Here is a 24,604-nt window from a genome sequence, read left to right as displayed (position 1 = left end):
CGGTGTGTTGCTCGTGGAGGAGGTGGGGGAGGGTTTGGAATGTTGTCATTAGCCTGATGGCCTCTTCTTTGGACTTGAGGTTCTAGATTAACCTCATCCTCACCATTGTCATCTACCTCTTCCCCCGGAAGAACATGTCCGAGAGCATCATTATGAGCCATTTGGTACCTAAAGCGATTGATACACAAACATTATAAAAATAGAAGAAAAGAAAAACAAGACACATAAATAGTTAGATAGATAGCCAACACCGTCTAACTCTCCGGCAACGGCGCCAAAAAGTGATCGATGCCAAACCTAGACCACTATAGAGTAGCGAGGATGGTCGATGCAGTTTTATCCAACAGGTCGGAATCGATTTCCACAGGGAGTTAATTTGGCTTGGAGTTGGGTATCTAACTAATCGAGATGTGCGTGTTGTTCCTAATTGCACTTCCAAACATTGTTGCGGTTGATTCTATTCTAATTTTTATACTATTGTATGCTGAGTGTAAGTTAAGTACAATATTTTTGGTGAATGTTTTCAAGTGTTAAAAGGCACTATGGAAGTGACTTCGGCCTAGGTGTGTATCTAATGGGTATCAATAATCTAGGACAATCTTGTTATGATTGGGGTCATGATATAACCATCACACATAAGTTCTCACTCTATACCTCTCGGTAGTTTGAGTGACTTTGCCCAATTTGGCTTTTTCAAACCCAAATGGGTGTTCATACAATACAAGTGAAATTGGCTATCTCTAGGTTTAACCCTTTAATTGGGGCTATCAATCTCTTGAGTTCATCCCAATTCCTTGTTAGCCTAATTTTCCTAGACTTAGTCCTTCTTTCTCAAGAAGAGTCTAAGTCATAAAGGCATGAGTCAGTGTTTGCAACCACTTATTCTACAGTTTTAGCATGAATTAGGCTAAATATCACTAACCCATAAACAATTAAGCCCTAAAATTCAAGACCTAATAAATACTCACACTAGGGTTGGGTCACAACCCTAGCTATGGGGTCTAGCTACTCATAATAAAAGCAGATATCAAAGATAAAAATGAAATATAAGCCATAATATTAAAGTTCAAAATGAAAATCTAAAGTTTTAAGGTAAATCAACTCTAAAATTGCCCAAAAAAGGAAAAACTAGTCGTTCACGTGCTCTGCTAAACAAAACTTTTTTTAAAAATGTCAAAAAGGTCTATTTATACGCAGCTAAAATTTTCGGACAAAAATGCCCCTGCGGAGGATTCACGGACGCGTAATTCTGACCGCGTCCGCGCATGAGCTTTCGCGGCCGCGTAATAATGAGCGCGTCCGCGTTTCTTGAATACTGGGCTTGGATTGGGCTTAGTTTCGCGGACCGTATAATTTCAACCACGTCCGTGTGTGCTTTCATCGCGGGCATGTAATTTGGACGCGGACCGCGTTATTCAGTTAAGCCCGACTTGCAGGGTCTCTAAACCTCAAGATGCGCTCTCAGCGGAATTCCCTTCGCGTCCGCGTAAGATCAATTCGCGTCCGCGTAATTTCGACGTGGGCCGCGTTCTTCATTTGAGCCCAAACTGTAGAGTCACTGAACCTCGAACCACGCTCTCAGCGAAAATCCCCTCGCGGCCGCGCTTTTCCTATGCGGTCAGCGGTGATTTTAGTACTGAAAGCAGCTTCTCTGAATCTACTTTCACGGTCCGCATAATAGTGGCCACCTCAGCGGTGGTCCTTACGTGGATGCGCTTTTCTGCTGCTCTCAGCGCTCCAGTCTCAGCCTTGGATTCGTGCAAGTTTGACTCCTTCATGAGTTGATTATGGCTTCTTTACATCATTTTAACCAAACCCTGCAAGCAAGCACATTAAGTTAATTTTCGGGAATACCTTTATGCATTTTTTACTCAAATCCTAAGCAAAAGAGAGCAAATAATAGGCTAAAACCCCTAGTTATCACTTTCTATTAAAGGTCTTATTGCTGATGTCCTCATAGTATGCTTTCTGTTGCTGCCTCGTTAAAAACCTTACCAGAAAAACCTAATTGGGACAAAAACCGAACGAAGGGAAAAATAGTGCAGCACATAATTTGTGATCGGATAATGTTCATCGGCAATAATATCTTTTGAGGTGTTCCACGTTCCAATTGTTGGGCAACTTTTCTCCATTTTGATTTTCCAACTCGTATGAACCTTTCTCGGTGATAGCTGCAACCCGGTAGGGGCCTTCCCACATTGAACCTAGCTTCCCCGCATTGTTCTTCCGGGTTTTTTGAGTTACTTTCCTTAGGACCAAGTCTCCCACTTTGAAATAACAGAGGTTGGCTCTTTGATTATAATACCGCTTCATTCTCTGCTTTTGAGCTACCATTCTTACATGCGCCAAGTCCCTATGTTCATCGAGCAGTTCCAAGTTGACTAACATTACTTCATTGTTTGATTCTTCATCTTCCTGGAAATATCTCAAGGTGGGCCCCCCTACTTCCACCGATATTAAAGCATCTGCACTGTACACGAGGAAAAAGGGGTTTCCCTTATGCTTGACTTGGCCGTAGTTCGGTATGCCCATAGAACTCCGGGTAATTTCTCGGGCCAGTTACCCTTAGCTGCTTCTAACCTTTTCTTGAGGTTTTGAACAATTACTTTGTTTGTCGACTCCGCTTGACCGTTTGTGCTCGGATGATATGGTGAAGATGTGATCCTCTTTATTTTTAAATCTTGGAGGAACTTTGTAATTTTGGCACCAATAAACTGTGGCCCATTGTCGCATGCTATCTCTTTTGGTATTCCGAACTTCCAAATTATATTTTCCCGCAAGAAATCTACCACTTCGCGTTCTCTGATCTTCTGATAAGGACCTGCTTCCACCCACTTAGAAAAATAGAAATCTTACCTTTCCGGGATCCGATGGTAATGGTCCGACGATGTCCATCCCCCATTTCATGAACGACCACAGGGACAGAACCGAATGTAAGATTTATGTTACTTGATGCGTCAGTGGTGCGTAGCCTTGACACTTATCACACTTTCGTACGAAGTCTTTGGCATCTCGTTCCATGCGTGGCCAATAATATCCTGCCCTTACCAACTTCAGTACTAAGGAATCTGCGCCTGAGTGGTTGCCGCATATCCCTTCGTGAACTTCTCTCATGATATAGTTAGCTTCGGATGCCTCTAAGCATCGGGCCAGCGGGCCTTGAAAATATTTTCTATACAATTGACCTCTCTTGAAGCTATATCGTGTTGCTTTGGCACACAGTGCCCGGGATAGTTTGGGGTCTCCAAGTAGCTTCCCGTGTTCGAGATAATTGATGATTTCATTCCTCCAGTCCCAGACCAGACTAGTCGAATTTACCTCATAGTAACAATCTATATCCAGGACTAAGTTCACCATTTGTACTATAGTCCCGGACTCCAATCCCTTTATTTCCGTCGATGATCCTAGGTTTGCCAATGCGTCTGCTTTTGTGTTATCTTCCCTTGGGATATGAGTAATTGACCATTCCCGGAACCGCGCTAACAGAGCCTGAACCTTTACCACGTATTGTTGCATGCGCTCCTCTTTGGTCTCGAAGATCCCGTAGACCTGATTTACCACCAGCTGTGAGTTGCATTTGATTTCGATGACCTCGGAGTCAAGTCCTCGGGCCAATTTGAGCACTGCAATCAAAGCTTCATACTTTGTTTCATTGTTAGTTAAATGGATCGTCCTGATGTCTTGCTTAGGGTTTCCCCCGAAGGCGTGATTAAGACTATACCGAGACCGGACCCTTTTACGTTGGAAGCTCCATCCGTAAATAAGGTCCAAACCCCTGATGTAGATTTCGACACCATTACTTCCTCTTTGGTTGCCAGAGGCAATAATCCCGGACTGAAATCAGCCACAAAGTCGGCTAAGACTTACGATTTAATTGCAGTCCTTGGTTTATATTCTATGTCGAATTCACTCATTTTGACGGCCCATTTGGCCAATCTACTCAAGAGCTCGGGTTTATGGAGGATGTTCCGTAAAGGGAAAGTAGACACCACGGCTATCAGGTGGCATTGGAAGTAGGGCCTCAGCTTCTAAGCGATGACAACGGGAGCTAAGGCCAGTTTTTTTAAATGTGGGTAATGAGATTCTACTCCTGTTAAAATTTTACTAACATAATAAATGGGAGATTGCATACCTTCGTCCTCTCGGACTAAAACCTCACTTACTACAACTTCCGAGACCATGAGATAAACCAACAACCTTTCACCTTCTTTTGGTTTTGAATGTAATGGAGGGCTTGACAAGTACTTCTTTAAATCCCTCTAAGCCTACTGGCACTCTGGGGTCCATTCAAAATTATTTTTCTTTTTGAGCAGTGCGAAGAAATGATGGCACTTCTCTGATGACCCGGAAATGAACCTGCTCAAAGCTGCCAATCTCCCCATAAACCTTTGGACTTCTTTCACGTTTGATAGTTGGTCCGGAATATTTTCTATGGCCTTGATCTTATCGGGGTTTACCTCAATTCCCCTTTTGTGATACCAGAAACCCCAGAAACTTACCAGAGCTTACCCCGAACGCGCATTTGTTGGGATTAAGTTTCATATTATGCTTCCTTAGGATGTTGAAAGTTTCTTGCAGATGTTTAAGATGATCACCTGCATTTAAAGACTTAACGAGCATATCATCTATATAAACTTCCATAGTTTTTCCTATTTGATTTTCAAACATTTTGTTCATGAGCCATTGATAAGTGGCTCCAGCGTTTTTCAACCCGAAGGACATCACATTGTAGCAATATATACCGAAATCCGTTATAAATGAAGCCTTTTCTTGATCCTCCAGGTTCATCTTAATTTGGTTGTACCCGGAATAAGCATCGAGGAAACTCATCAACTCGTGACCGGCCATGGCATCAATCATTTGATCGATGTTTGGCAGTGGGAACGAGTCTTTCGGGCACGCCTTGTTAAGATATTTATAATCTACACATATGTGAAACTTATTGTTCTTCTTAGGAACTACTACTACATTGGCTAGCCAGTTTGAATATCTTACCTCTCGGATCGAACCGATATTAAGTAAGCGGGTTACCTTTTCTTTGACGAATTTATTCCTGGCTTCATCAATCGGCTGTTTCTTTTGTCTTATCGGAGGTATGGTGGGATCCAAGAATAACTTTTGTACGGCTACCTCTGTCGGGATGCTTGTCATATCCTCATGCAACCATGCAATACAATTAGCGTTAGATTTAAGGAATTTAATAAAGTCGGACCTGACTTCTGGCTGCAGTCCTGTCCTTAAGTGGAATTTCCTTTCTAGGAATTCTTCTATTAATGCCACTTGCTCTAGCTCTTCCGCTATGGACTTCATTGCATCGGTCTCTCATGGAACTTGGAAATATATCGGCACCTGGTAATATTCTGAGGCCTCTTCCCCCGGGATAACTTCATCTAGTTCGAGAATAGGTAGTCCATGTAATTATTATGCCGCGAGTTCCTTTACTTTGCTAATGGAGACCGAAATTGCATTCATCTCCCTTGCCGCCGGTTGATCACCCCTTATCTGCTTAATTCCTTCGGGCATTGGAAACTTCAACAATTGATGATATGTTGATGGTACAACTTTCATCTCGTGCAACCATGTCCTTCCCACAATGATGTTGTATCCCATATCACCATCTACTACTTCGAAAAGAGTGGTTTTCATTACCCCTTCAGCATTCGTGAGTAATAAAATTTCTCCCCGAGTTGTCATACTTGCGAGGTTGAATCCAGCGACGAGCTTTGTGGCTGGAATAATGCTTCCAGTGAGTTTAGCTTGCTCCAATACTCTCCATTGTATGATATTAGCCGAACTCCCTGGATCTACTAGAACACGTTTAATATTAAAATCCAGCACATTTAAAGAAATTACTAGTACGTCATTGTGTGGCAGCAGCAATCCATTTGCGTCCTCCTCTGTAAAAGTAATATCATCTTCCCGAAGACTTTTGCTATGCGTTATTGATACTTTCGTCTTCTTTGCTGCTGAAAAGGTGACCCCATTAATCCCGTTCCCTCAGAAGATCATGGGGGGATCTTCTCCTGCTTTCGAGGGTTCCGCGTTTTCCCAGTTACGACCATAATTGTTCTTAGCCCGATCACTCAAGAATTCTCTGAGGTGACCAATCTTCAATAATGTTGCCACTTCTTCCCGAAGGTTTCGACAGTCCCCTGTCTGGTGACCATTCGTCCCGTGGTATTCACACCACAAATTGGAATCCCTCTGGCTGGGATCAGATCTCATCGATTTTGAGAATCTTGCTTCTTTGATGTTTCTCATGGCCGATACCAACTCCACTATACTGACGTTGAAGTTGTATTCTGATAACTTGGGGTAAGAAGGATCCTGCGATCCTGATGCTTCTTTATCCTGCAGACCGCGATCAGTCCTCTTTCAACGGCGAACCTATCCGCTATCCGAAAATCTCTGTTGCTGCCTTCGGTCCATTCATAAGGCAAAAATCAGCCCCTCGAAGTCCGTCTGTCTGTGTCATAATCATCCTTTGATTTTTGTCTGTTCTTTTCTCGTCCTCTGGTCAATGATAGAAAACCAACCTGACCATTTTCGATCCTTATTTTTGATTCGTACCAGTTTTGTACATCCGCCCAGGTCGTTGCTTGAAATTCGAGTAAGAATTTCTTTAATTTCTAGGAAGCGTCTGAACTCCTCGGATTCAATCCCTTGGTGAATGTTTCAGCTGCCCATTCATCCGGGACAACCGGGAGCAACATTCTCTCCTTCTGAAATCGGGTAACGAACTCCCATAGTAGCTTAGACTCTCCTTGCGCAATCCTGAATATGTTAGCCTTTTGGGCATGTGCTTTTCTAGCCCCGGCATGACACTTGATGAAAGAATCCGTGAGCATTTCAAATGAGTCTATGGAATGCTCGAGTAACAGCGAATACCACGTCAAGGCCCCTCTCATGAGGGTTTCTCCAAAAACTTTCAGCGGCACAGATTCAATTTTGTGAGGAGCTAAATCATTTTCCTTTATCGCCATTATGTAGGTGGTAATATGCTCCTGGGGGTCCGAAGTTTCGTCACACTTTAGCATTTCTAACATTTTGAACCGCTTCGGGATCAACTCTGGTGCCGCACTTGGCTTGTACAGCAATTGAGTATACTTTTTCGAGTTCGGACCTTTCAACACTGGTGGCGCGCCAGGGATATGGTCCATGCAGGCGTTCATTTCCCTCGTGAAGCGTAAAAGTTCATTCTTGAAAGGATCATTCTCGTTGTTGAGGCCGGATCCGTTTCCCCTTGCCCCATCGAAGCTAATTTCACCCCTGAGAGTGTTGTTGTCGACCCTATGCGTCGTTTGATTCGTGGGAACCCCAGGAAGAATCAAATCTCGTCTATTTACATTATTTGAAGCTCGCTACAACGTTTGCTTCAATTCCGTCATAACCTTATCCTGTCACGTGAGATGGCCTAGAATGATCGTATGTTGCTCTTGCAAGACCCTTACCGTGTCGACAACATGTTCCTCATCAGCATCATCGGGGGTGGTCTCCCGAGCATATCGAGGATATTATATGTCATGCACCGGTGTAGCATCATTCCCCTCATTATGGGTGTCATTGATTGAGTCCTCGAAATGAGGTTGATCCTCTCGAATCTCGGGGTTGTGCATGTCGTTAACAATGTTATCTGTCATTTTTTGTTATTTTTCTAAGATAAAATAATCAAAACACGTTAGTGTAAAAGGCAAGGATCAATTTAATTACACGACTGTCTAGGCCCCACGGTGAGCGCCATATTATTTACCGGTAAAACGGTACAATTGAATTTATACGTGATTTCTAGACAAGTAAATTAATTTGATCCTGAAATAATAAAATAATCGAAAAATTATGCAATACTTAGCCTTAGGATATAGACGAAACAACAGAAGTAACAGTTCCGGGAACATGATTTTCGGGCGCAACAACAGCGAAATCAAAAGAATAAGAAGATAAGATTGTATTGAGCTTTGTATAGAATGTAGTGTAAGTTTGCTAGAAAATTCTTCTTTTACAATGACAACTAAGCTCACTATTTATAGCTATGAAGGAGGTCTTAGGATCGTGCCCTTCTTTAATGTCAATTATGAGGGGCATTGATGAAGATGGAACGGTGAACATAAATACCAAATTTTCTATAACGGGTAATTGCTCTTAATGCCATGGAATATTCTCTATTATATACTAGTGGGCGAAGAGCATTTATCACACATTTATGAGCGTTATTCTTTCCGGTGACAATCGAAACAGCTGCCTTCGATCTTTGCCCATTCCCCCATCTTGAGTTCCACGTGTCCCTTTTTTGAATGGCCACGTGTCATAGCATATTTTACCCTATACATGTATGTCTACTGAACCAAAGGTTGATCGTATGAGTAAAAAGTTGATGAACTTGATGAAGGATGAGGTTACATTCTCCGACTAGCACTTTATTTTTGTTCATTATAAAATGACTTATTCTTATGAAAGATAATCTTATATAATTAATTTTATATTATACATAAATTGAGGCATAAATAATTTATATTTGAATTAACTTGGAACTTAAAATCTTGTGAAACTCACATCCTTATTAATGCAATCAGCTTTAAGGTCATTTAAGTCTTTTTAACATAAAAAATGCTTATTAGCTCTTTTCCACCGAACACTTTAGCGACTTATTATTAGTTTCAGTATATTTATCCAAATATGTAACGACTTATTTAATTTTAACACTTAGGATTTATCAGCTACTTTAAATTAGCTAACCCCAACATGTGCAAATGTACATTAGCTTTTTGACCTTGATAAATCTAATAGTTGGGCCAATTGCTTCGCAAGTCCTCTCTATTCGGCAAGCCAACTTAACATTATTCAGCAGCTTGCGTATCTTGACATCCTTTCTTGTAGATAATAATGGCCATAATAGGCTGACAGTACGTTCGTTGCTTTTTTTCGTTTCAATTTGTATGAATTGACTAACTTCTTGCAATGCAGAACAATGACAATTAATTTTACTTTTTGCATTAATTGAAAGAATATGTTGCCGTGTTAGTATATTGTTTTGAGATATTTTCACTAGCTTGACAAACTCGTTAACAGGATTGATTTAAGTCCAAGATCTACCTTCTTTACATTAGAACGTCAAGGTAATTAACCTGTGAATAATTAATAAAAAGAAGAGAAATATTCATAATATATATTCGGTTGAATTTATTTTATGTTCATTAGACTTGTCATCGAACCAAATGAGATGGACAAGGAAGTTCCTAGCTCGTACACTGGATTTAAGCAAAGAAAAGCACATGAGTTTGGCAACGAAGCAGTTGACGATGAAATGGTCTTGCATATGGAAGCATGGGAGCTGTAGACCGCAGGATCCAATATTATCTGCCTACTATTCGATGGTGTTTTTCTTAGTAGTCCAAGGGGTTGGTTTACTTTTGGGCATGCTTCGTTTGTTTTGCTCTTTTTCTTCGGACACATTTGACATGGTGCTAGAACCTTGTTCAGAGATGTTTTTGCTGGTATTGATCCAGATTTAGATGCTCAAATCGAATTTGGAGCATTCCAAAAACTTGTAGATCCAACTACAAAAAGATAGGCAACCTGATACAAATTTGCTTTGGTATCTTTATTTCGCCCTTATTTTCTTTCTTTTACTTTTATTAACATAGGGTACCAGAGAAATCTTTATTTGAATCAACTTCGTTTTTACTCTTGTTTGTTTTTTATCCGGAAGATGATAAAAAAAAGAAAATAAAAAGAAACAAACAGGTATAAAAGCTATAATTATAAACCACGATCGAATCTATGGAAGCATTGATTTATACATTCCTCTTAGTCTCGACTCTAGGGATAATAACCCTGGCAAGTGGGCCGGTCCAGGATCAGGACCGGCCCAGGACCGCGGCCCATATGGGTAATGGGCCTAAACGGTCCTAACTTTTTAAGACCGGGATCGGGAGAGGTGGGCCTGGCAAGTGGGTCGGTCCTTTGCGCGAGGCCTGCGAGACCGGACCGTTTGGGACCGGGACCGGACCGGTCCTAGCGGGCCTAAACGGTCCCAACGGCTCTAATTTTAAAAAAATAATCTGCCCCGTTGGGGCATTTAAAATGTAGCTGTTTACTCTACCAAATAGTCGTTAGCTATTTACAAAATAGTCATTTAACCTCCCCAACTTTGTTTTAACCCCAAACTTTTTATAATTACACTTTTTCCCTATTTTCAATTATAAATACCCATCATTCTTTCATTTTTCTCACAAAATCATCAATCTCTCTCAATCTCTCTCTAATTTTCTTCTATAATTACTTACTTTATTGTTACAATTTGTAAAAAATTGTAAAGTTGGTGAATTGAAGTCTTCAACGATAATTAATTTTCAACAAGTTATTCGTTAATTTGGTAAACTCGTTCCAACTCTTAAGTTTTAATATTATAGTTTTGTTTGTTTTATTTACTTTGTATTGCTTGATTAACTAAGATGGCTTATTTCTTAAAACAATATTTAGTAAAAATAAGGAAAAATCCAAGAGTGGTGAATCTAGTGGCCAATCTGTTCCTCCTCCACTTCCCCCGGCTCCCCGACCCAAACATGTTACCCGTCCTACACCTGTTATTCTTGATAGCGATAATAGTTTATTACAATTTAACGAGAGTCAATTTTGCCATAATTTTGCATCCGATGAACAATTAAACTATGAATATATGAATGCTCTTTATGGTAATCCAACTATTGATGAAAATGATGATAAATAAATAGATTTTGATGAAACGCAACCGGATGACGATACACCCACTAGTCATGCTCCTGAAGTTAACCCAACTAATAATAATCCAAATGATGCCTCGTCTGTCCCTCATGTTACTGCCCCTACGTTTTCTAGATAACTTTCTAAATTGACAGAAACATCTGTTGTTTGGCCATTTTTTACTCAACTAAGAGAAAAAAATAGGGTTAAGTGTAAAACTTGTGGCAAAGAGTTAGTTTTTAAATATGTTGGAGGTCGGAGTGGACAGGAAGCTTGACTAGACGCATATTGCTACACTCTCAAGATAAAGCTAGATATTTTCGTACGAAAGCTTTGGCCGAGGGGACAAGTGTACCTAGTCAGGCTGACCTTAGTACCAGGTCAAATCAATTTCAACTAGGAATTAACATTATTACCGGTGGTATTTTATATTATGATCCAAAAAAAGAACGGGAAGAATTGGCAAAAATAGTTATTGTTATGTGCTTACCCTATAGTTTTACTTCTAACCCTCACTTTGTGCATTATATTAGAAAAGTTTATAATCCTACTTATATACGAAGAAATGCTAGCCGAACTTGCGGAGGATGCTGCTTTGCCCGGAAGCGGTGATGACCAAGCTTCTTTTCCGCCTCTACCAACGGAAATTCCTCCGAACCTTGAAGGATTTATGAAATTTGTAAGAGATACCATTTAACTTGTATGGACAAAAATTAATATGTAACTTGTATTTTGGCACATCTTGATTAGTTTCTTTTTCTTCTCAATGGCGATATTAGCACCTTGTTGTGCTCATTCCACATGGGGGAGGAAGACTATTGTCATATTTTTTTAATGCTATAATAAAATTATAGCGCATTGTTTTGAATATCTCTTTACAATATTTTTGTCTTTAAATTTGAATTAAAAAATTTAGGTCACAATTCTATAAAATAATTTACAAGGAATTGCCTTAGATATTTTTATTACCATTTTTTTCTCTAACTTCTATAAAAAAAATTTAAAAAATAGAAAGTATCAGTTGGGCCCACTTAGGCCCGGGACCATTAGTTTGTGGGCCCAGTCTCGGACCGATTCCAACAAAAAACCCGCAAAGTACGGACCCACCTAGGCCCGTTTAAGTTGGAGCCGGGTCCACTTAAGACCGACCCACAAAACTCATTTAGGACCGGGCCCGGCCCATATGCCAGCCTAACTACTATCATCGCAATTTACGACTTGTAGATGCATTTATGCTCGTTAATGATTTGATTAATTGCCATCTGTAATCCTCTTCTTTTTTCATTCAGAGGAAAGTAAATTTTAAGAAAGATCTCGAATACACACAGATATTTTAATCAACACTAGTCTGTTTAAAACATGTCTCACATGTAGTAATAATTATACTCCATATATAATGATAGTGCGCCACCTTCAACTTTATCATTATATTTTGGAGCATTAGGTCCACACAATTGCAACCAAATCTTCGTCATGAACGAAAGGACTCTAATTTCTCAAATTTTGAGATTTCTAAAAGAAAAATTCTATCTATAGGACAGACCCTTTTGTTATCCTGGAAATTATTATTATTATTATTATTATTATTATTTGTCAGCTAACTTAAATAAAAAATAAGTACTAAGGAATCTTTTTGTTTACAAAAAGTGACGGTTTTTATAGTGCGAGAGTCAAAGCATCTAATTTTCAGTTTAAAATTAAAAACTGGTTTGTCAATTTGTGAAATAAATTTACATTTTTAAAATCTATAACAAAGTAATCCAGATTATCATTTTTTAAATTGAAAATATTTTGAAAAAATTGTAGCAGTGAAAAAAAAACTGTCTAACTCTTCAAAAAGTATAGCGTCATAAAAAGTGTCAATCGGCAAGATTGTGATGATACCCGTTTCATCATTTCTACCTAATTGTGGTCTGCTCTTTGAATTCTCTCAAACCTAAGGATGCTCATGCTGCTACTACTATGACCAAAGGTATCATAACGCAAACAGACATTTAAATTAGTATTTCTCACATGAAAGTATGACATGACTCTATTATATTCTATCCTATGCGGAGAGATAATCCATTTAATATACACACTCTGTATTTTGTACGTATTAAAAAGGATTTATACTGAACGACGCACACATATAGGAGTATAAAATATGAAATAAATTCTGAAAGGAACTATATTCATGTGCGGAGCAGTACGGTATTTCGTGCTTACAGCATGGGCTGCTTTTTTCAATTTTGTAACTCCCAACTACATATTGGATCATGTATTTCAGAAACTTACAGATGTCAGAAGTTACAAAGAAAGAGTCGCATTTATCTATTAACAAAAGTTTAATTACAATTTGGCCATGTGAACTATGCCAAAAAAAAGGGGAAAACTGTTGACAAGAAGAATGAAAAAGTAAACAGTAAAAATCCCGACCCTCTAAGTTTTCTGTGATCTAAAACAAGACTTGCTGAATTTACACATCTTTCAGAGGATCTGCATCATATCACTACTAGCAAGTATATTAGTAGGAAAATAAGGCCAAAGAGGCGGTTGTCAATTAACAACTCCAAAGTCACCCTCCTTGCTCTTCCTTGTCTCCCCAACACCACTGTCCAGCAATTTAAAAACATAGGGAAAATCCAAGAGAGCATCTCAAATTGTGCAAACCAAAATTATCTTGGACCCCATTCTACTTATCCCTTTGTTATTTCAATCTGTATCCTTGACCAATAAGATTTTCTTCTCTTATATTCTTGTTTGTCACACATCTTCATGATTTCATCTTCCTCTTTAATCTTTTTCTTTCTTTCTTTGTTATTTCTTTCCTTTTTGGAACTAAACATCAGTATTGGAGGAGTCAAGTGGGTAACAAGTATCTTCACCGCCAGTATTCCATAGAAAATTAGCATAATTAGCTGCATAGAATGAGTTGCTTGGTTCTGCAGCTATGGCTTCAAGAAAGGTCTCTTCTGCAGCCCAAAGGTCCTTCCTTACTTGCCAGAGAAATGTTGCGTACTTATTCAATGCTTCTGCATCCTTTGGCTCCACCTTTGATGCTTTCTTGAAGTACTCCTCCGCTCTGTTCATAACAAGAACAAATAATTAACATCCACCGTTAACCAAGTTATATACACCAAGTATACAAAGAATTTTTACACTATTTATATTTTTAACTTGTTGTTTCTTTAGGTTATTGATCTACTTATTATGATAATTTAAGCGTAGTTATCTTTTAGGTGATTTGATAACTTAAAAATTCATTTGCTCAGTCAGAGTTAGAAGCTAAATTCATTCTAAAATATCAATCCAGACCAAACCAATTTTCTTGGGGTATTTACTGCTCCCATATGAGGTAGTACTGCAAGACTGAAATGGGGCCTATACACCTTGGGCCCGCACAGATTGATATAATTGGAGAAAAGAAATAAAAGTACTACCACAGACTCCCCTATCAAGATTCAACAATCCCACCCAAATATTACAGAAAACGACCATTGCTTTGTGAAGGTGATTTTTCAAGCCCACCAAAACAATTCAAAACAAGCAACTATTCTTGACCTGAAGATCAGTTAATGAGCTGAAAGTCATGACTTAATCTGCCAATTACATCTAGTTCCCCTTAGCAGAAGAAAAGGATTAAAAATCAAACATAGAAATGAGAAAATGAGAAAAATTTGGTACCTGTCATAATCTTGGGCGACCAAGAAAAGAAATTGAGCATAATTGGCTAGCAAAAGAGTGTTCTGTGGTTCTTGGTTGAGTCCCATTTGATACAGCAGCTCTGTTCTGAAATAATCTGCGTAATCATCGACTTCAATATTTGCATATATTGGTGACACAAATCTCTGCATAGTTTCATGGTCTAAGGCCTCGTCTCTTGTTGCAGCTTGCATCTTAGAAGCCTCATCTACAATTGAATCCCAAAGCTTCAACTCTTCTTCCCTTGTTTCTTGACCAGATACACCCTCTTCTTCACTGATCCGAGTATTCGAAGAAATCCCATCAGGAATAACAGTATAATAATTAGACGACAGACCCCCATCACCATCATTTCCACTAGCAATTGGCTTGTAATTCCCACCACCTCCATTACTTCCACCAATGGATGTAACCTTCCCACTTGAAGATGACACTGAAAATGTCTTAATTGCAGAAGTATCAAACTTTTGATTAAAATTACTCTCTTCCAAAGTAGAAACAGTTTCTGTAAGTGGTGGTGGTGTAGCAGCAATAGCAGCACTGTTTGCCATAGAATGAACACTATAATTAGCCAGCAGTATCATCACATATACCATTAAAGTAGGTGTATGTGAAAATACTTGCTGAAATAGCCACACAAAAGATGCATGCATCTCCTTTTGTACTCTCACCAAAATCCCCTGTAGATCTTCATAAAACAACATTTCCCTCATCTGCATAGTATAGCTTTGCAGCTCTCGAATTATGAACACCATATTCGAAAATGCTTTTTTCACTGAACAATATGCGGATTCCCCTGCTTCTCTCACCCCATCTCGCCATTGTTTTTTTCTCTTTATAATCCTAAGGGAGAAAGGCAGATCCACGCTATTCGCCCTCCATTCGATGTTTGCAGGAATTATCTCGTCTCTTTCAGACCAATCCGGTTGTTCTAAAGGATCAAACGGCTTCTGATTCTCCAAAAACTTAATATCACTACCACTAGTAACAATCTCGCAACTTGTTTCAATAGAGTCAGCAATAGCTTCAAGCTGAGAACTCGTAGTATTTTGATTTTCGACATCTGAAAGTTGGAATTTAAGGGCCAATTCTTGAATTTCCTTAGAGAACTCTTCATCTGAAAATGAATCTAAGCTGGCACTTGTGCTAGAAGCCCTTGTAATTGTTCTGGTTCTTGGCTTAAGTTGCTCACAAGATTGAGACCTTTGTAAATTCAAGAATTGGGTACCAAAAAGAGCAGATTGGTCCAGTCTATGGACATAACGGCAGATAAGAGATCCCCTGCTGCTAATACTACGTCGTTTAGAAGAAGGTGAAGAGATTGCAGAGGCAAGAGTTTGAGAAGAAGAAGAGGATGAAGAGTGAGAAACAAAGGATTGATTCCATTGCAAACATGTTGTTGCAACTTTCACTCCCATTTTTTTGTACTCAAAATTGTTAACCAAGAGACTATATGGTGGTGGAAAAAAAAGTCTCAACCTATTGATTCGGATCCACAAAAAGGCTTCACCTTTCTTTCTTTTAACTCGACCCCAAAACCTGCATAAACAAATAAAAATGAACCGACCAAATAAGTCAAATACAAGGAAAGTGGTACCATAGTTTAAGTTGAACTGAATCAGTAAACAAAACCAAAAAAAAATACACAATATAACCAAAAAGTCCGTGTTACCAATGATTATACCCAGCCATTAAAATCGGATCAAAGAAACAGAGTCCAAGAAAATGAATTCTGAAAATGGCATAGAAATTTACGTCAAAGTATTTTGAAACTTACGTAGTAATAGGCACTGTCACCGGAAAAGCTGAAGACGGTACTTTTCTCCGATGAGTAGCGGAGTGATTTTCGGTGGAGAGAGCGAAGTACTAGCACCGTAAGTTCGCTTATTATTTATTAAGATTAGCAGTCTAGTTGAGGTCTTATATATATATATGCACGTTTCAAGAAAATAAAATGCGTATTTCATTTCAATTAAATAAAAGAAAAGAAATTTAATTTTAAAAAATCTTAACAGAGTCCAAAAGCGAGCGGAGAAGTACGAATAGAATTAAAGAGTATTATAAATATACACGTACACTAAAGGTCGGGAAGGTGCCGGTTGCCAGTATAATTGTGTACTGCTAGGATATTTTTTGACAGCTGTTCCCGGTCAAAGCCAATTTCTTTTAATATTTAAGAAAATCTTCTGAAAAGTATTGTCGTTTGAAGAAGTGATTCATCCAATTTTTTTAAAAAAAAATCTTTTTTTACCATATTGCTGTTAAACCTTTTAATCATCCAACAAAATTCGTTTTTGTACGAACTATTTTTTTCCCAAAAAGTTCTTTCATAAAATTACTTCGAAAAGATGTCTAAATTTTCAAGGCTCTTATAAGTTAGAATATTAGTTGCATTGAAGGGTTAAAAATTAAATACAGTGGTAAACTGCATAAAATATATAGTTGGAAGGGTTAAACTATATATGATAAAATCTCTGTATTTTGCACGTATAGACGGTTAAATCCCTTTTGGTATAAGATGATTTATTAATGTTAGTGAAATATGCGTCCAGGTTCTGTCACTATTAAAATGACCCTTTATTTTCTATTACTGACTGCACAGACAAGCAACAAGTGGGTAAAAAATCTCCCACAAAAGGAATAAATCGTATAAATTACTAGTATTAAATTATACACACATAAATTCACGTCTTGGAATTTGCCGGTAGCCAGTTAAACGTTGTATAGGAACTTGGGTTTAATTATTTACAGCTATTTTGAAGAGTCAGAGCCAAATTGGAGTGTAGGAGGTGAGATGGTGTTAGCAAACGGGAGACTCGTTGGGTGATTAGTGAGTTTAACGCGGCTATGTTCACGGGACTTCTGGATCTGAACCAAGAATGGGCTCATGCCACGTGTCCATTCAACATTGAGAATTTTTTTTTTTTTTTTTTAACTTTAAGAGGAAACGTGAGTTCACCGACCCAAGTGTCAATTTTGCTGACAGGTGTCATAAAGTGTAAATTTGGTTTATGGCTCTCATTTACTGTAATTAATTACTTAAGATCATAATGGGCAAGGTGGTTAAGGATTGTTTCGTTCAAGGACTAATTATGCACTGAGCATAAAAAGGGATTGTTACGTGAAGATTTATAAAATCGACATATTACATTCGTGTTGTGTCAAGTATAAAGTAATATCTAGATTAAGGTATAAATTATAACTGTCAAAATAAGTTATATCCATTTTTGTGCTGAAATTATTGTTCATAATCCATCTATGATCTAACAATTCCTTAATTGCTATTTTGTTGGAGACAGTTTCAAATGTGATGATTTCTTTAAATGTGGTTTGCAGTCGACTTAAGCAAGAAACAAGAATGGTGTGCGTATGATATTTTAGCAAGATGAATCTTTAATGATTTGCTAAATTTAAAGAGGAGCTACCTTATCAATCTTATCTAAAAGAAATTTCCTTTAATCAATATACACAGTGTAGTTTTAAATAAATTTTAAAAAAAGATTCAATTAATTCTCTTTCATACTATAGAAAATACTCAAAGGACAAAAAAAATTAAGGTGAGAATCTACACGATGACATATAATATTCCAGTATTCAAGTTAATAATCTCTAAACAATGAAAAAGTAAAGGAAATACATAATAAATATATTAAATCAGAAGGCTCAGGGTGTTTTTTGTATATCGGTGCTTTTGATTTGTGAACGTGTTGATTATTGTTACTTTAATTTATGTGATGAACCAGTAAAGCACAAGACTAACATGAGAAAATCCGACACATGATTAAGGACTAATTGTGTAATGAGTCAACTTGATACCAAAAGTACTTTTTGCACACAGGCTTTTCCTCTTTTCGCTTTCATTTGTCAATTAAAGATTTTAAATAATGAGGATTATTTTTTCCTTCAAGCTGTAGCGCAGATTTCCTCTACGTTATTATTGCTAATTTTCTTTTCCCACTAAACTTCCTCTTTATTCTTTCTTTTTTGCGATTAGATCGAATTTGTTTCCAAATCAATTCTATTTGGTAAATTGTGATAAGTGAAACCGACGATGAATAAAGCCGGGAAGTCAGAGAAAATAGAAATTAAATATGGTCACATACACATATCTGTCATCCCCATTAAATTGCATGTGCAGAATCTTTCCTTTCAAATAAAAATCGAAAAAATAAAAAGAATCTATCCCTTTACATTATTGTAGTTAATAAACTGCTCGTGCTTCTTTCTTTCCAAAAGTGACTTCGAGTGCATGATGAATTTGTTTCGTGGTGCATCTAAAGCCCTTTAATTTACACCTTGAAAAAAGTGTATGTCCGTGAGAAGCCGAAAAACCATAAAAAAAAAAACCACCATTGTTCGTGGAGGTTTCTACGGATCCATTGGTTCCGGCAAACGGATCACAATTACAGGTACCTGATAGCATACCGATGGAACTAACTAAATACAAACAGTTAACATAATATGGTCATAGATCTTAGGTTGTAACTTGATCATGAGCGAATTTGTTGATGTTACACCCATAAAGTATGAAAAGTGCCAAACATTGAAACTACCCGGGAAGGAGTTAGGAACTTGAACAAAGAGAAGCGAGAACCACTTAAATGGAGGAATCGATTGTATTTCATCCTTTGTTCTCCATAGCAACTGGGGATCAAAAAATACCAAATTTAATGACTTATTAAGAGAAAGACGAAGTAAGAGTATGTTATTGGAGACATTGCAACATATGTCGGGAAGGCCTCCGTTGATTGTGTACGAACAAAATACGAATCCAAAAGGCAGTAGATTTTCTTATCTCGAAAAAAAAAATCAGATCAATTTGTGCGTAGATCGATTATTATTTAAACGATATAAGCACATGTAAGATAATCTTATTCATTAAGGGTGAACAGATTGCTTTTAAATCTAATGTCTTAACTTGTAATTGTGAATCAACTCTCGGACCTCTTCATTGTTATTTTGATGCCTCAGCTAGCCATTTTTTTTATATCAGTGTTGCAAGTGAAAGGATTACGGATAATTAAGCACTCCCTTTTTAAAGAAAATAAAGGAAGATAAACATTTACAATTCCAGCATATTAATAAGAATCTTGCACTTAAATGATGTTAGTGTGAAAAAATATTACTTTACTTTTATAAAACAATAAAAGATAAAGAAGAATATTGCCGAGAAAAATAGGGAGAAAGAATTTTTATTGATTTGGGATGATTTACAATGGAATAGAACTCTGTGTACGGTCAAAACTGATTGAGTCAGTCGTACGGACTGGTCGAGACGATAATGCTTCAATCAAAGAGTATCTGCATGACAAGGTCGGTATCATTATCGAGCTCATATCTAAATCGAACTACGAGGCAAAGCGGAGATTATCTAAGATGTATAGACCGACCAATACTCATCCCGAATATCGAGACCCCAAGTCAGAATCGAGCTCGAACCAAGGACGAGGGCTCGATCCAATACCGAGCTCGAGCCAGTATCGAGCTCGCAGACAAGAGCCGTTGCAACCGCACTATGGGAGAGAATCTTGACGGAAATCGAGGAATAGATAATTCATCGTGGGTCATCCACTATATATTTTCATTATTATAGATAAAGTAGCAGACCCTAATATGAGAGGGGGATGTTAACACATTCAGGGGTACGTTGCCTTGTTCATCAATATTTCATTTTTCTCTGCCTTATATTTCATTCAATTTGTCAATTATAGAGATTTTATATTTCACTCTAAAATTTGTATCAAATTATATCACGTGTGCTTAAAACCATACACAAATTTAACTCTATCCGATTTTTCGGATAAACAGTTTGGCGCCCATGGTGGGGCTAAGGATAATAGTGGTTATTTGATACGAATCTGAAGAAACACATTATTGTGTTTTACGCTCGGTTCCGAAAATATCTTGGATTTCGGATTAGCAACGACTAACTACTAATCAAATGGCTTCACCAATCGACAACGGAGTCGGTCTTCAAGATAAGAACAATAACTTGACACCCAGTACCGAAAGGCCACTTGTAAACGTCGTTGGAGCTCGAATCGGAGCGCCAATAGATATCAATTCGTATGTAGCCATTGAGACGAACCTCCATGCTGAACCCGAGAATAGCATCCATGGTGGCACTCGATCTGTAGCTCGAGATACCCGTAACGTCGGGGAAAATGGTGTTAGCTTGCATATGATTTTCGCAATGTTGCAAGCCCAACAGGCAGTAATAGCTCAATTGCAGAGCCAAACCCAGCTACAAAGCAGGCCGGAGCCCAGTTCACCTCGAGAAATCAACCATAGAACGGAGCCAGCCATAGTGAAGCCAAATGAGTAAGAATCGGGGACTACTCCCTAAATTGCTAAATTGATCGAGGAACTTACAAAGCTAGTCGAAGCGAATGATAAAAAAGTAGAAACTTATAATGCTAGGGTCGATCAGATCCCGGGAGCTCCACCAGTGATAAAAGTGTCGAATTCCAAAAAATTCGTGCAAAAACCTTATCCCTCGAGCGCGGCCCAAAAATCAATCCCCAAAAAATTTTGTATGCCCGAAATACCCAAATATAAAGGAACAACCGACCCCAACGAGCACGTCATTTCTTACACGTGTGTCATCAAGGGCAATGATTTGGAAGATGATGAGATCGAATTTGTATTATTAAAAATATTTGGTGAAACCTTGTCAAAGGGGGCAATGGTATGGTATCATAATTTACCATCTAACTCTATTGATTCTTTTGCTATGCTTGCAGATTGCTTCGTAAAAGCACATGCCGAAGCCATAAAGGTCGAAACCTGAAAGTCGGATCTGTTCAAGGTAATAAAAAAGGATAACGAGATGCTAAGGGAATTCGTATCTCGTTTTCAAATGGAACGAATGGATCTGCCACCAGTCATAGACGATTGGGCTGTTCAAGCTTTCACTCAAGGTTTAAACGAGCAGAGCTCGATGGCTTCACGGCGGCTGAAGCAAAATCTGATCGAGTACCCAACTATTACTTGGACCGATGTGCACAATCGATATCAATCCAAAATAAGAGTCGAAGATGACCAGTTGATTTCTAGGTCCGTTACTAAAAGAACTACCAAGCAAAGGTCGACCAGAGATCGATACCGGCCATATAGAGGAAACGATACTACTGCTGAGTATCCGAGACCTCTTTAAAATCAATCTCGTATACTGGGGGCTTTATCACTGAACGTATCTGTGATGATTATCAAGTTCGGTGCAAAGGAAGTTACTTCGTTATTTCATGACAAACAGTGTCTCAACAGAAAACGTTGTAAGGGATACATTATTTGGAGTTCGAATCATTCACTCGAATACTAAGCCTACGGGCTACTTTTATTTCGAGTTCGAGCAAGCACTCACCCGAAGGCAACAGAGATTAAAATTCAAACTATCTATTTAGCTTGAAAGGCTATTTTGATTTAAAAGGAAGAAAGATTTATATTTACAAATATTTTGTACAGAGGAGGCTACTTTGCCAAAAGGAAGTTCTTTATACAAAAACCGAAAGCGGTATCGAAAGAACGCAGCAAACGACCTAAGGACCTAAATGACTCAATCTTCATCAGAGGCCGTATTCTCGGCATCGTCCTCATATTCAGACTCCCCCAAGTCATCGGGGTCCTCCTCAGGAAAGGCCAACCTTCGAGCTTTGTTCTACTCCGCAATGGAGACTTCAATCTCGGCCCCAATATTGAAGCCCTGAGCTCTGACCTCCTAGAGAGCTTCTCTCCGAGCTTTCCATTTTTCATGTTCGGCCATGCTCTCAGCTTTGGCTTGGTTAACCTCGACATCAATCCTGAACTGCTTTAGCTAAATCTGCTTTATCTGAAGTGGCCAAATCCAACTGATGCTAAAGCTCTTTCATCTTTTCGATCAGCCCCAAAGTATTTTCTTTCGCAGATCGAAGCTGGGAATCAGACAACTCCAACTGCGCTTGGACGACTTCCTTTTTCGAGGCAAGGATATCCATACACTTTTTAAATTCTTCTGCCTCGGCCAGTAACACATCAACCTGTGAGTTAAGCCGTCCAATCTACTCGATCCTCTGCCGAACCTGCAAAATCGAATCGTTAGTGGTTATCTCTTTTCATCTTCACTATCATGGAACATTCGGAATACCTGCTCAACCATTTGCTCATGCTCTTCCTGAGACACTGTCAAATCTGCTCGAAGTTTTTCACTAAGGAGCTTGTACGAGTCACTCTTCTCAGTGAGGCTCCGAAACTCGGCACCATGCTCCTCCCGAATTCGAAGAAAGGCCTCGTGATGCAACACCGAAGCCTACAAACAAAAGGAGAAACATTAGAAGTACCTACAACTCTATGTGTAAAAGAAGCGGCGAAAACGCCATAAGAGTTACCCGATTCAAAGCATGTTGGGCCTCGTTGAAGAGACAGGCGGACCCTACCGCATTCATCACTGATTGATCTTCTTCGGTCACCAAGGACCAAAGGTAACTGGCAATCCCCACAGGGGAAGAAGAAATTCGGGTATCCGCAGGTACGGAGAGCACTATCTTGCGCCTTCGGTCGGGATCGATACTCGGGGACGTAAATCGTTCCACCAGTTTATGAATCGATAAATGATCGATAGAACCCGACCATGACACTTTTTTGGGTACCGGCATTCCACCAAAATCGGTAACCTCTTCCGAGGCACCTGACTCGAGCCCCTCCAGAAAACTATGGATATCGCCCGACTCCTGAATACCCTCAAAGGACCGATCCTCCAACATGACGGCCTCTCGAATCATGGTATCCGAAATCTGAGGGGATCCACCAATGTCAACTATCCTGAACTCATCCCTTGAAATATCTTCTACTGCTCGAGAAGATCCACCCTCAGTATCCCTTTCAATCATCTTAGCTCGAGAAGGGATAATCTGGGCTTCTTCTTGTTCTAGGATTATGGCCAAGGTTCCCTGATTTGCTTCCACCAAATTGGAAAAATGTTGAATCACAACATTAGCCCGTACGCAGGCTAAATTCTCCTCTCCTTCTTCGGGCTCATCCCTTAAATAGCGGGCCACTTCCGAAGACATAACACCAGAGCCCCCTTCGGCTTTCGAGATCTCTTAGCCGATTTCTTCTTTTCCGAGCTCCGGGAGCCCGATACGTCTTTTCTCTTCCTTTCTTTTACCTGCTTCAGGACAGGAACTTCTTCGCCACCAGATGGGGGCCTCATGACTACATCTTTCCCGAGTCCTACAAAATAGAAGAGAGAGATTTACCATACAAACCGATGAAGAGACAAATCGACAAAAATATTTACCATGACTGCGGGCCTCCTATCGACCCTTTGATAATTTAACCCAAGCACGCTTGGAGTACGGTCTCTGCAACACCAGACTTTTGACCCATTGTCTAAGTTTCGGGATCGGTTCCGTCATTCGAGCTATGGCTGTGATAAGGAAAGAAAAATGGATCAACAAAATCAAAGGTAATCACAAAATCAAAACAGGTAAAGATAAACGTTTACTCAGGGCTCAAATTTCATTTCTCGGGAAATGGCAAATCATCGGTAGGGATCAGGTCTGAGGTTTTGATTCGAACAAAGCAGCCCATCCAACCCCGATCACGGGTCTCGACTATGCTCGAGAATGGCACTTTGGTTGCTCGGCGAGCAAGCTTGATCAACCATCCTCTATAAAGTCGGGGACTGTAAAGGCGCATAAGATGATCGAGAGTGAATATATGCCCCTCGACCTTGCTCGAGAAAAATTGAAGAAGAATCACTATCCTCCAAAAGGAAGGGTGGATTTGGCCGAGGGTCACATCGTACCTCTTACAAAAGGCAACGATGACAGGATCTAGAGGTCCCAACGTGAAAGGATAAGTGTAAACACTTAAGAACCCTTCAATGTGGGTAGTAATTGATTCATCAGGCGATGGGATTACTATGATTTTATTATCCTAGTTGAATTCTTGTATGACTTTATCGAGAACATTTTCGGTAATTGAACATCGGTACCTCAACATCGGCTCATACCGACCTGGTATCAGAGAAGGCTTTTCAATTTTAAAATCACCTACAGTCGAACATCCTACTGGAACGAATTCCTCAGGGCGGGGCTCTTTCACATCCTCGCCACCAGCAGGTCGATATGAAGAAACGGTCTCTTTTTGCGGAACAGTTTTAGACGTTTTTTCCATTTAAAATTTCGTGAACAAAGAACGGAAGTATTTGGTATTTTAAGAA

General features: G+C 39.1%; 2 protein-coding genes across 2 annotated transcripts; both read right to left on the bottom strand.

Moving 5' to 3' along the window:
- Positions 1-5,421: 5,421 nt before the first annotated feature.
- Positions 5,422-6,261, bottom strand: LOC138894272 (uncharacterized). Its single transcript, XM_070178956.1, has 2 exons — positions 6,057-6,261; positions 5,422-5,966 (listed from the first exon to the last, which is right to left on the bottom strand). Exons 1-2 carry the CDS (start codon positions 6,259-6,261, stop codon positions 5,422-5,424), a joined length of 750 nt encoding a protein of 249 aa, XP_070035057.1.
- Positions 6,262-13,109: 6,848 nt separating this feature from the next.
- On the bottom strand, positions 13,110-16,318 carry LOC104089213 (uncharacterized). Its single transcript, XM_009594058.4, has 3 exons — positions 16,181-16,318; positions 14,386-15,942; positions 13,110-13,783 (listed from the first exon to the last, which is right to left on the bottom strand). The coding sequence occupies exons 2-3, from the start codon at positions 15,819-15,821 to the stop codon at positions 13,540-13,542; spliced, it is 1,680 nt and encodes a 559-aa protein (XP_009592353.1). The 5' UTR covers positions 15,822-15,942; positions 16,181-16,318; the 3' UTR covers positions 13,110-13,539.
- Between the last annotated feature and the right edge of the window lie 8,286 nt (positions 16,319-24,604).

The sequence above is a fragment of the Nicotiana tomentosiformis genome, chromosome 6 (genome assembly GCF_000390325.3).
Source record: "Nicotiana tomentosiformis chromosome 6, ASM39032v3, whole genome shotgun sequence".
In the NCBI taxonomy this organism is placed as follows: Eukaryota; Viridiplantae; Streptophyta; class Magnoliopsida; order Solanales; family Solanaceae; genus Nicotiana; species Nicotiana tomentosiformis.
This window is presented reverse-complemented; position numbering and strand designations above follow the sequence as displayed.